General features: G+C 47.8%; 2 protein-coding genes across 2 annotated transcripts; one reads left to right on the top strand and one right to left on the bottom strand.

The window, feature by feature from the left end:
- Positions 1 to 1,283: 1,283 nt before the first annotated feature.
- On the bottom strand, positions 1,284 to 3,074 carry IUM83_03467 (putative secreted RxLR effector protein; the record flags this gene model as incomplete). The annotated part of the gene is made up of 1 exon (XM_067927470.1): positions 1,284 to 3,074. The coding sequence occupies one exon, from the start codon at positions 3,072 to 3,074 to the stop codon at positions 1,284 to 1,286; it is 1,791 nt and encodes a 596-aa protein (XP_067795443.1).
- A 7,090-nt stretch (positions 3,075 to 10,164) lies between these two features.
- On the top strand, positions 10,165 to 11,661 carry IUM83_03466 (putative secreted RxLR effector protein; the record flags this gene model as incomplete). Its single annotated transcript, XM_067927469.1, has 1 exon — positions 10,165 to 11,661. The coding sequence occupies one exon, from the start codon at positions 10,165 to 10,167 to the stop codon at positions 11,659 to 11,661; it is 1,497 nt and encodes a 498-aa protein (XP_067795535.1).
- Positions 11,662 to 12,953: the final 1,292 nt, after the last annotated feature.

The raw sequence follows: 12,953 nt of genomic DNA, 5'->3' as shown, positions 1-12,953 counted from the left end.
TGACGGTAGCCGGTTTAAGACCCTGCTTGTACCATGTCTCGAATTGCGCCTTCTCCAGCCTCGTTGCGATCGTTTTCGTGGCTGATACCGTCTTGGCCGCCTGAAGCATTTCCGCTACAGGTTCGGTATCGTACTTCTCCATCAAGATCGTGATCATTGCCATTTCAGGCGATTGGTCCTTGTTGCGTACTCCAACGTATTCTTTCCACTCCCTGAAGTGTCAGTTTGTCAGAACCTTGTCAACTCTGGAATCAAGCTTCAAAAACGTGAATATGTCGTCCGAGGATTGACCGAGTCTCAGCCATTCCTCGATTCTCTCGGCGTTGGCGGATTTCGACTTGAACCCAAAAACTCTTTCTTCTCCGATGGTGTCGTCGTCTTGGTCCTCTGAGATCTGGTGAGTTCGCAGGAATCTCGCGGCTCGATATAGGCCGTCAGGACGTGCATGCTCTTGAGTGGAGGACTCGACTATCACGGGTAGTGTCAGGCCGGTCTTGGCTGAAGCTGGATCGGCACTTGCGATGAGAATAGCGAACACCGCAAGCACCACGCTCATGGCGCTATCTCGTTTCTTTGCGATTCAGATCAGTGGGCTGAGAGCAAGTTTTGAAGTGAGCTTGTTGCATCCAGACGAATGAATTTTCACATCACACGGAGCGAGTGGTCTGGCAAGCACCACTTTCTAATCACCAATTGCCTGACTTCATCTCGCTCTGTTAGTGCTCTGAGATCAACAGTGTTGGTGAGTCGGCAATGGCACATCATGAGATTCGGCCCTGCACAAAGAAAGGTGGTTAGTTCAGGCACAAATAGCCACGCGCATATTAGCTGATGTCTTGTGTTATAATGATAGGAGGCTAATTTCTTGCACATGTTCAAAAGCAACACTTTTTACGCAGTTGGATGAAGTCTTGGAATCGACCCAACTGTGATTATTAAACGAAGCGTTAAGATTAGAGGAACTAGCACCACGCGAGCGCCCGCAGAGCACACTATTAATACGAGCGAGTATGCCTACCGTACTACTACAGTATGTAGTATCCAAACTGTGTGATGTCATCATCATCCATGATGGCGAGCTGTACACAAACGTCATCAGTGTTGGTGATACGCTACAACGAGGCAGTTTGAGATGGGAGAGAGGGTAAATTATCCCTCATCCCCCGTTAAAAAAAACGCCTCCGATACGCTTTGGCTCTCGAACTGGATAGATTTGAGCCCATTCCTGTAAATACACTGTACTCCATGTGTCAAAAGGTCTATTTGTTGCATTGCATTTCTAATCATCCTTTTACTTGCTGACGGACGTGCTCCTTGTAAACCCTCCAATATTCGTTGAACAGACCCACCACGTCCTCTTCCTGCGATTCGTGCAGGCGGAGCCAATGGTAAACCTTCACAGGGTCTCGCGTTTTCGTCATCCAATACGCAGTAAGATCTTCTAGGAGACCGAATGACGTCTTCTTCATGCTTGGGTTTTTGTTCGCATCAACAAGCATCTTAGCTAGAACGTCGTCCTTGAAGTCTTTCCTTAAGATGGAAATTGCGCTGGTTGCGTCACCGGGTTTCACGTTCGCGTTGAAATAATCGGTGAACTTCAGCCAACTGGCGACGAATGGGCTGTCAAACAATTTATTGCCGTCCTGTTTGAGGCTCAACAATCCATAGACGCTGCTGGGGGTGTTGCCATTCTGGAACCACTTCTCCACCAGTTCAGTATCTAGTCGCTTTGCGACGCTTTCGGTGCTCGGATTCTTGGTCGCCTTCAAAATCATTGTCACCAAAGACTTGCTCGAAAACTTTCCCATCATTGTGGAGATCGCAAGATCGCTGTGCCCAGAGTACTTGCTGTTGAAAGCGTCCAAATACCTCAACCACGCGATTAAAAGCGGGTTTTGAAGCAGAGTGTCTTTGGTTTTTGGGTCGTCCAGTTTTAGAAGTAAAAATATTTGGTCGGGTTCCTTCTTCTCTGCCATCCACCGCTGGGTCAGCTCACCTTGTACACGTGTTGCAATTGTCTCCGTGCCTGGGACGTTCTTCGCCGCGATCAGCATAGGTACCAAGTCGTCATCTTTGTAAGCGTCCTTCAACGGCGAGGCAACCATTTCCCCGTCCTTCCATGACGAGAAAAACGTGACCTTCTCACGAGGAAACTTCTTGTTGTAGGCGTCCATGTACTTCATCCAGGCATTCACTTGAGGCTCCTTGAACAGATCAGTCTTCGCCTTGTCGAGCTGCAACATTTTGAAAATATCGTCCGGCGTTTGTGCAGTCTCCAACCAGAGATGCACCTGTTCGATCTCCAGATACGTAGCCATGGTTGCCGTACCCGGTACCTGCTTCGCCTTACCAATCATCTTGGCCACTTCTAGATCGTCGTAGTGGGCCCTCAACGTCGAGATCAAGCTCGTGTGCTGCTTACGGTTCTCCTTGTTATAGAGCTTCATGTAGCTGATCCAAGTTTGTAGGTGTGAGTTGCCGAGGACATCATCCGCCGCCTTGTCGAGGGTCAGTAACTTGAAGACATCATCCGCCGATTTTTTACCATCAAGCCAGGCCCGGAACTGCTCAGCCTGGATGCGGTTGGCAAGCGCCTCCGTGCTGGCAACTTGCTTCCCCTGCTCAATAATCTTAGCCAAACCTTCGTCGCCGTAGTGGGCTGTCAGCGTCGCGATCAACGTCGTTTGCTTGGTGGGGTTCTGCTCGTTGAAGAGCTTCAAGTGGCTGATCCATGACTGCAACCTCGGGTTGCTGAGGAGATCATCCGCTGCCTTGTCAAGGGTCAGCAGCTTGAAGGCGTCGTCCGCGGACTCTCCCTTTCCGATTAAGGCCTTGAGGTCGTCATCGATTGTTGTGGTGGACTTCAACGTGTTGGTGAGCGTCGAGACGTCTGAGGCGGTGATACCTCTCTCCTCATTCTCTGCCGTGTCCCTGTGGGTTCTCAATAGCCTTGATACGGACGTGCCGAGGCTGTCAGCCCAGAGTTGAGTGCTGGGCGCGTCTGCCTGGACTTCCGCTGCAGCTAAAGCGGCAAGGGCGGCGGTCGCTAGAAGCGTGAGTGGGTGACGCCGCATAGACGGCTCAGTTGGGATTAATAACCTCGTCCGAAGTCGTCGATAATGCGGAAGTGATGGTTCGGGGAGCAAGCACGAGTTGACGGAGTCAATTTGACGCAGAAATCCAGAAACACACGTTCGAAGCTCCGAACAGCAAATCCACGGCACCCTAAGTTGTTCGGACTCTGGGAAGTAGGATCGCCACCAGGATGGTGAGCGGTTTACGGATGTAGTACGCATTTGTACAGTACTGTTGCAATTTAATACCAGTACATATAGTGTACATATACAATACTAGTACAGTGTAGGGTTCGTCGAAGCATCGAAAGTACCGATAAGCAGAAAAAATACCCGGATTTGTAAGCTGAAAATTACGCAAAAACTGAGCAGAGATCACGAAAGAGGATTCCTCACACAATATCGTACTAAGTAGACGGTGCGCAACCTTCAGCAGAGTAGAAGGCGCAGTGCCCACTTGCGCCACCGTGCGTGCCTTCGATGTTATTCTTCCAAGAGCCGTGGATGGCCACGTCGGCGCGAGACTGGCAGCGCCACTGGCACTGCACCAACACGCCCAGGACGTTTCACGCACCGAGCTACTCATACGTCTCGCTGACGGCTCATCCTTCAACATCAGCGCCTCGAGATGGTGCTATCGAGCTCGCATGCATGGAGGTCGTTTCGCTGCCCGTTGTGTGCTGGTGTCTGCGGCGGGGCCGTCGGGGGTTGACTGCCTAAAAACTGCGTGGTATCTAGTTTTCAGATGTATACTATTCTAAGTGAGTGCTGTTGTTTTCTTGTCCTTAAGCGAGTTACTGTATTGACTAGATTTTGGTGGTTTGTCTCCGGTTGTTTGAGACAACTAGATCACATTTCATAAAACCAATTATATCTACAGAATCACTGTTATTCAAACTTGAAGATAGCATTATTTGTGATGGGATCGCGTGTTAGCAGTTACCGCTCTAAGAAAGGTGAAGACATATCGGCTTCATTGGCGGCAACCGTAACTTTGAGCGCCGATAGCTCATGTGATACGAGGAAGTAGGCGGTGAGACCCCCTTCATTCTGAATAGTTTGTTTAGATATTTCCATTCATATCTATTAACAGAGGAAGAATGGTCGATTACCGATTAGTGGTCTTCTCAAATTGCTAAGTAGTAGTGCTATCTTCTTGTCGTTTATTCGATCATTGTCTGGAATACGATGCCTGTTCGTTGGGTGAGATGTAGCTGAACGTGACGTACTCGGAATATATCGTGGTTTCTTCGTTGGAACTCCCCGAAGAAACTGGATGTTGCCAAATTTTTGAGAATGCTTGTGAAGTTCTTTTGATTCGGCTTGTCGGTCTGTCTAAGCAGCCGACGGTAGTGAGTTCCGAATGTTGTGTAAATCGCGGCAAGGGTGGTATTGAGTGGTTCAGGGTCGATTTTCTCGAAGCAGAGCCGGTTTCGTTCTGTCCAGCGGTGGTGGAGGGTAATGCACGTGATCATATTCCATAGTGACATAATCTCAGCTTGTTCGTTTTTCCAGCGTGGTGCTACTTGCAGCTTGTGGGGCAAAACAATATTTGTCCAAGAAAGGGGGCCTTCAAAGAAGCGGCACCAGTCTTTCCACAGTTCTTTCCACAGTGCATCATACTTGGAGCAGTCCTTGTAGAGATGTTTTGCTGTCTCTATGTTGTTGCATGTAGGATAAGGGCAGCACTTGATATTTGGATCTAGATGTTTGAGGAACCAGAAGCGCGACCTTACTGGCAAAATACGTTGCGCGATGCGCATCTGTAGATCATCGTAAATTGGCAGGAGTTCCGATCTGTGTTGGCGTCCAAATCTCACAATGGCGGAAACATCTTCTAACGTTGTAGCAGTTAGATCTTGGCAGATAGGATGTTGGGTGGGGTTTAGCAGCTGTGGTTGTAGTAGTTGTTTCACCTTGTCCCGGGGTATGTGAGGAAATGCGAATATTTTTGCGGCTGTTTTGACTCCTACGTTGGGAAGGAAAGTCGTCGCTTGGTTTGTTTGAAGTTCCAAGTTGCCTAGTGTTGCTTCCACTTGGGAAATAACTTGCGTGAGCTCTTTATGGAGACTTCGGAGCCACTTTTTCTGAGTCTGTAGAGGGACGCTAGTATTACTAGGATCCAGGGTTTTCCTTAGGAATGTGGAAATTGATGGATGTTTGCCAATGTCGTCAATAATATCTTTCATTCAAGCGTATTGTATATTTTTGGCTACCTGGAGTCTGAAACTCCTTTTCGGCTCCGCAATTGTGGCAATGTTTCGTTTGTGCCCTTGTGGAGTTGTGTAATGGAGGAGAGGGTTTCCATTCATATCTATTAGGGGTAGTCAATGTCCGCAGCAGCAGCTCAGTTTTTTTTAATTCAGCAAGTCGGATTTCTTCCGGGGCTGTTATTGGCCAGAAAAAATCCGGTAACGGAACGAAAGTCGTTGCGGTCGATCGGCAGCAGCAGCTCACATTTTTTTCTAGCAGTCCAAGGCCCAACAGGGCCGCAATGACCACGTGCGAGCTGAAGACATGTCGCCGCGTGGAGAACCACCGCTGAAGACTCGGCCCTTGTCTCCTGTGATCTCAGCAGTTGCGAGCAGAGCATTCATAAGGTCCGTCTACTCGTCATTCGACGCCAAGGGCTCATTTGATCGGGTTGTGTGCAGCAAGCGTTGCTGCAACGCGATTCTAAAGTCGGAGCGCAAGGCCTCAGCACAAGCAGTCCGAAAGAGTCCCCTGGCACAATACTAAAGCTGCGCGCAGCTCTCGCAGCACCTCCTGGCGCGCTGTCGGGCGTGGCATCTGTAATCTTGATCTGCTGCTGCGCAGAGCAAAAAGGGGGTGGCCAAAGCTCTCTGCTCGCTATTGGTCAACAAAACATTTTGACAAAAATTTTTTAGTTGCTGCTGCGGACATTGACAACCCCAAATAGGGGTATTGTTATCGGACAAGTGTGATTTCCAAAATTGATTGTTGGATCTCGCCCAGAGACCCGCGTTTTATGGAGTGGATTTCTGACCCCCCCCATGTCAAAGTACACTTTTCCAGGCTAAATTCACCAAGAGCATGACCAAATTCACAAAGAACAAAATCAAATGCACAAAGTGCAATGCCAAATACACTTAAGCAAGTACAGTAGACCTTGTGTAGGAACGCCCAGTATTGCAAACATTAAATCCTCTTTTCGAAAAAACTGCAAGTTTATCTATCGCAACAGAGTTGGGAGTTGATAAAGTGGCTCTAGTCGAAGAGCTTAGCCGATTGAGATACGAATTGACAACATAGCAGAGCCCAATCCACCGCGAGTCATGAATACCACGTCCGTAGTCAGCTAGTAGCCGCCGGGCGTCTTGTTTGTTTGCGCACGGTACCTGTCCTCCTAATAGTTGCTGCTCTGTGACAGCTTCTAGCGGTGTCATCCTGCTGCTCGATGGATGACATTCGGCCGTCACTCTCAGCAAAAACCAGGTAAATGCTAACCCGGCTAATCGTTTGCCTGGTTTTAGGTATGATCTTTTCAAAATCTTTACTGTCCGATTATGTGCCACTCTGAAACCTTCTATTACGAGATGTGTTTAAGCTAGTTAACCAATTTTGATTCTTTTTACTAGTGTGTCCGCACGTGAGTTGCTGCTAACATTTTCACTTTGAAGAAATGATGTCCTGTAGAAATTCTAGCTTTTTACCTTTAGAAAGTTAAAACTACGACTTTATATTTTTATTTTTATTTTGTTTTGAGGGGGGGGGGATCGATGATTTTCTATTTTGTGTGTTGTGTACCTTTAGAAGCCTGACAAATTAAAATTACGATACATTTGTTACTGAACGAATCTGGGTTTTGTTGCTTTATATCGCTAAACTATTACTAAGGTACATGAATTTCTTGAGAATCGCTAGTGCGACTGTACAAAGAGCTTCAGATCATATCTTCATTATCGGTTCATTCCGGTGTCGAATTATAGGCGCATGACTGCACCTCGATAGTACACCTTTTCCAGGCCAAGTTCACAAAGAACAAAAGCAAATGCATTGAAACCCAAATCAAATGCACAATGTGCAAGTTCAAGTGCACAATCCTACTATATAGAAAATGCTGGTTTTATTATGTTTAGTAGGTGATCCAGCCCCGCCAAAGCAATCACGTTGAGCTCGACGGCACTCCTTCACCTCCACCAATAGCTGAGCTGCCTCCTGCGGCCAGGGGGTCTCACGCACGCTGGTCTTTGCTCACTTTGCAACCAGTCTCCATGTTATAGAGTGCAACTAATTGCCGTACCCTGCAAAAATCGAAAAATACTTACTGGTTCTGGGTCTGACTGTGAATGTAATAAACCAGGTCTAAATTCAATTTGCAAAGGGATGAAGACAGCTACATGGTTGTAAGAAAAATCTCTTAGCTGAGATTTCGTTTGCCCACATCGACGAGTACAGTATTGTGCGTCAATAAGGAACGGTTATACAATTAATAGCCTGTGATACTTAATAGGTTCGGTTTGCTGTCCAGGTGTGAAATCAGGAACTGGGGATGAGCAAAAAAATCAGGCCACACACCATGCTGGTAGTCTACCAGTACTTCATCTCACGATGAAACGGGTCTAACCCTCCACAATGTGCGAGTGGAGAAGTTGCCGCCAAACACCACGACCAAAGTGCAATCGATGGATCAAGGCATTATCCATTGTATCAAGACTCAAGTACTATCGCAGAAAATACTCCTTGCTTTGGATCGCTTAGGAGACGGAGTAGATAATCCATACAAAGTCGACCTCCTCACTTCCCTAATGTGGTGCGAGACGGCCTGCAGTCAGGTTAGTCCCTCGATGATACAGCACTGTTGGAATCATTCGGGACTTGCCAGTAAAGCTAACATGAAGTTATACTTCACTAATTCAATAAAATATATATATACTTTCGGACCGTATATAAATCAGGCGTTCCTTATTGACGCACAATACTGTACCTCAATACACTCAAGAGAAGATACACACGTCTCTCACATTTCTTATTCAAGAGTACAGACATTTACTAACACCTGATATGTATAAATTTGTGAAAGGTAATGTAATATTACAGTCAACTGTGATCTGCACAAAAATAGCCTTAAAAGGATATTTTTGTGTTCATTATTGAAGCAGGTGTCTGTACTGCATATTGGTACATGTTCGGAAAATGATAAAGTCCACGCTCTCTTGACGCGATGTCGATGTCAAAAGGAGCAGTCCGATCTACTTCGACGTGTGCTTATAGGAGTGGAGATAGACTCACCAGGCAGTTTACTCAGGACTTGGGAGATGCATCGGAGGCAAAAGGAGAAGAATGCGAATGTGATCAAAAGATAAGCACTACCGATGCGTGCTTAAGCTCAAAGTATCCTAAGCACGTCAAGTCCCCTGCCTTGAAGGGTCGTAGGAGGCCATGCACTAGGATGCCATTATTAACATGTAAGCTACTTCTATCAAGAATACACAAGCTACGGATTTCCTGATATGACGAAACCTGCGCGGGTACCCGTCATGTATTGAACTGTAGGATCTACAAAGTTGCTGCAACATTTTTATTGACACACAATATTTTTTAATAGTTAAACTTTTGGTGTATCCCGTGACCTGCTCCAACTTCAAGTCCAAGGACACAACCTCCCAGCAGGGGGGGTCGCCCCTATGTCCTCGTTTCGACTTCTGATTTGTCCTGTTTATTCAGGTCACACAGCTGTACTAGTAGAACTGTACACTTAATTTAATCTTATTTTTACTATGGCTCTTCCCATTTCAATTCCTCGGATGGAGCGCTACATAGTCGAATACTGTACCAGTATGCCCTATAATTCATGCACATGTACAGTACAAGACGCTACAGTACATTACGCAGGAATTTACAATATTGATAGTCGATCTATTCTAACTTAGGCTGGTTCTCAACCGAAGCGTTTTTCTCGACGCGTGCGTTACATTCGTGCCCTACCCCGTATGCTCGGTTGAGAATGAAACTGACCAAATTTGATTGGACCAGTGTTTGATCAATATTATCCAATCATTGTACTGTTACTCTGTGTGATCTACGTGTGGTTCACGACTCAACAATATCTGAAGCACTGATCAAAACCCCCCCGTCCGGCAATGGGGAGCGAAGCTGGCCCAACCCACCAAGCCCCGGTGGCGCGTAACCTTATACCAGAGCTCGTGCAGGCTTCTCCCCCACCACAACAAGTTTCATTAAACGTCGGAGCACCCAGTGCGCCTGCCATCGTCCAAGTAGTATCTCTTGAAAGCTGAATCTCTAAGTAGCGTAGAAGCATGCACTCGCCACGAAATCCGCTCTCGAACTGTTGGATTTTTTTTTTCGTGCTGCTTGGTATTGCTTGATGGCTACCAAACAAACCAGAAGGCCGCACAGCTCATCTTCAGCTTTCCAGCGACGCCGTTACCTTGCGGTGGGGGTGAAGCGCGGGGGAGAAGCACGTCGAAGCCGGACCGACGCCATGTCAGAGGAGGGGGAGGGGAATGCAAATAATGCAGTGCACTGATTGGCCAAAAGTAGTTAACGCTTGCCAACGCATGCGTTGTGCAGTATCATTTTTGTAACGTCCTGTTAACCAATCAGATCACAAAGTGTCCGAAAACGCATGCGTCCGCCTCGGTTGAGAACCGGTCTTACGGTCGAATATTGAGTCTTCGTAGTGGGACCGTGGTACATGTATTGTACCTCGCTGGCAATGGTGCGATTAGGGTACACGGCGAGCATTTATCGTTAGATGCACCAACGACTTCAGACATCATAACGAGTCGGTTTGCAGCGCTGCCACCCATGGATCATGAATAGGGATGGCACTGAATTTGTGCTGTGTGTACTATGTAACTGGTCTGTACTGGTACATGTATAGAGATTCTCACCAATCTATCACTTTATAACACATGTACAGTGTACATGTACATCTGTACCGTGTGATCGTAAAAAGCATGCGAAGTACATGTATGGTTTAGGATAGGCCTGTAGATTTGCTCTCCGAACCATCACCTCTTGGCTTCTATCAATAACTGAACGTCAGTCGCAGTTCGCTCTCCCCACCATCACTTTGCTACTCGAGCCACCTGGGAACACACTCATGCGTCTTCACCGACTCGTGTTTGTATCTGCCGCCGTCCTACTTGGCCCTGTCAAGGGTGCAGTGGAAACCCAACTCTCTACACCTGGCAGTGAACTTCGGATCCGGCCACTTGCAGGCGACAGGAGCGATGCACTCACCACGAGGCTCTTGAGGACCCACACGATCATAGCAGACGGGGAAGAGAGGTCCATCCCCGTCTCGGGGGTGGAGACACTTGCTAACACGCTAAAGTCCACTACCACGATCGATGACGAACTCAAGGCATTGCTCGCCAAAGGAATGAATGCGGACGACGTGTTCAAGCTATGGGGGCTGAACAAAGCGGATGACGTCCTCGGTAACCCGAAGCTCGACCAGTGGGTCAGCTACATGAGGCTATTCAACAAGGAGAACCCCAAGCACCAAACGAGTTTGATATCGACGCTAGTGGCTCACTATGGAGAAGACGGCGTGGCCAGGATGATTGGTCTGGCGAAGCAAGTGCCGGGTACGGCAACCATGGCCAAACGGCTGGAGACTGAGCAGATCTATCGCTGGATGGAGGCTAGAGCATCCCCCGAAGACATTTTCAAGCTGTTGAAACTCCACAAGACGGGCTACAAGCTCTTCGAAGCACCTCAAGTCAACTCCTGGATGAAGTACGTGGACATGTACAACAAGAAGTACCCGCGCAGAAAGGTATCGATGTTCGCAGAGTTGAAGATCCGTTATGATGAAGACACGTTGGTCGATATGATTATCAAGGCGAGTAAAGTCCCGAGTACGAAGGCCATCGCGGTTCGAGTGCAGTCCGAGCAGACCCAGCGCTGGCTGAGCACCGGAAGGTCGCCCAACGACGTCTTCACGCTGTTGAAAATGCACAGCGCCAAGCAGAAAGATACTCTGTTTGAAAACCCACTCTTCAGCTCTTGGCTGAAGTACACGGACGATTTTAATGAGAGGTACCCGAGACGCGAAGACCTCGCGATCTCAACGATGATGGAGCACTTTTCCAGCGATACTTTGGCGAAGCTGGTTGTTGACGCGAACAAGAATCCGAGTACGGAAAGCGTGTCGAAGCGACTGGGGGCTGAGCTGCTGCAAAAATGGAACAGGAACGGCGACGCCCCAGATACTGTCTTCACGCTGCTGAAGCTGAACAAGGCAGGCGATAAGCTGTTCGACAGTCCACTTCTCCCGACCTGGGAGAAGTACATTACGTTCTTCAGAGAGCAGAACCCCAGCAAGCGAGTGAACATGCTCGCGATTTTGAGGAAGCACTTCTACGACGCGTCCTTGTCCAAGATGCTGCTTGACGCGGAGAAAGTGCCGGCCACGAAGGCACTCGCTTCTGACTTGTTGGACGATCTGGTCATTCGTTGGATGGCGAGTGAGACCGACCCTCGCAAGGTCTACGGGTGGCTTCGTGTCGAGGCCACAGCAGACGACTATGTGGGCAGGGGTCTTTACGACTCATACGTCAAGTTCTATAAGCAGCACACAGACGTTAGCTGATGGAATAGAAATTATGGCGATCGATATGGCGTCATGCAGTCAGCTGATTCAGGGTTACATGAATAATGAACTACTACTACGGAAGAAGTAGAGCTTGAGATAGCGTAAAGATATAACTTAATACAGCCCAGACAGCGCAGAAGTGCAATTCGAGCGAGACTGTTGGGGTAGCTAAAGAATAGAGAGAAGATTAGCTGCTAATGTAAAAGGACTAAGATATTCTGCGAGTTATTGACGAGGAATCCAGATTCGACTTGCTGGTGGGGGGAACTAAAGAGTAGAGCTATGCATTCTGGCATACCACCGCAGCACGCTCAACAGTTGTATTCTCAGTCTGCTAATCGAAGTTCAAATCTGATTGATAGGAATGTGCCACCCCGTCGTACAGTAAACTGGCATTATCCTTTTCAAAAAGTCACATGGTCGTTCGGTTTTCGATGAACGTGCAGTATTCGACACGCTATAACAAGCAGAAGTGGGGGTCTTGTGATTTTCGTAGCTGATCGCCAGTGGCCGCAAGTACTCGAGAATGCGAAATTCAAGTGCGTGCAAGGACCCCTAAAGCTCGAACTAATCCGCGTCGAGTGAAAGCATCCACACCTCCGCCTCTGGGCAGTGAACTGAACAATATCCCCTGCGAATCATGGAAATTCGTGTTGAACTGAATGAGCACGAACATAGCGGGAAAGATAGTCGATGTAAAATAATATCTCTTATGGTTATGTTGCACTCGAAAATAGTCGATTCAAGTTACGTTGGCTCTATCTTAGTTTTGCTACTTCGAACTAATGCTCGCTGCAGTTTCGCTTTGAACAAACAGACTGGTAAATTGGTGATTGAGTTCGCAGTTCGAAGAACTGTCGTTTGGGGCTGTTTTATTGATGTCATCAAGTAACATTGGTGCAACATTCTCCTACCTCAGAGATGTCATTGAGTAACATAGGTGCAACACCAGCCATCTCTGGAATACAGGGCGGTTAAGCATCAACAGCGCCTGCAGTCGTCCAGAGAATTCGGGAACCCGGGAGGTGGACCCGGGGGGAGGCGCAGTTCGAAGGTTGAAACAAACGACATGTAGACTGCTTCAAGTGCAGTCCTCTATTTTCAACAAAAAATTGAGTTAACGCGAACTGCAGTAGCATACCCCGTGATTCTTTAATACTCCAACACCTCACTCTTCAGTGCTCGCTTCGCGAATACACATCAACACTCGGCCGTCGCGAGCCGAGTTGAAACAAATGACAATTAGGACGTCATTTTGTACCGCAGCGACGGCTCCATTCATGCAAAAC

Source organism: Phytophthora cinnamomi (genome assembly GCF_018691715.1).
Source record: "Phytophthora cinnamomi strain GKB4 chromosome Unknown Contig21, whole genome shotgun sequence".
NCBI lineage: Eukaryota > Oomycota > Peronosporomycetes > Peronosporales > Peronosporaceae > Phytophthora > Phytophthora cinnamomi.
This window is presented reverse-complemented; position numbering and strand designations above follow the sequence as displayed.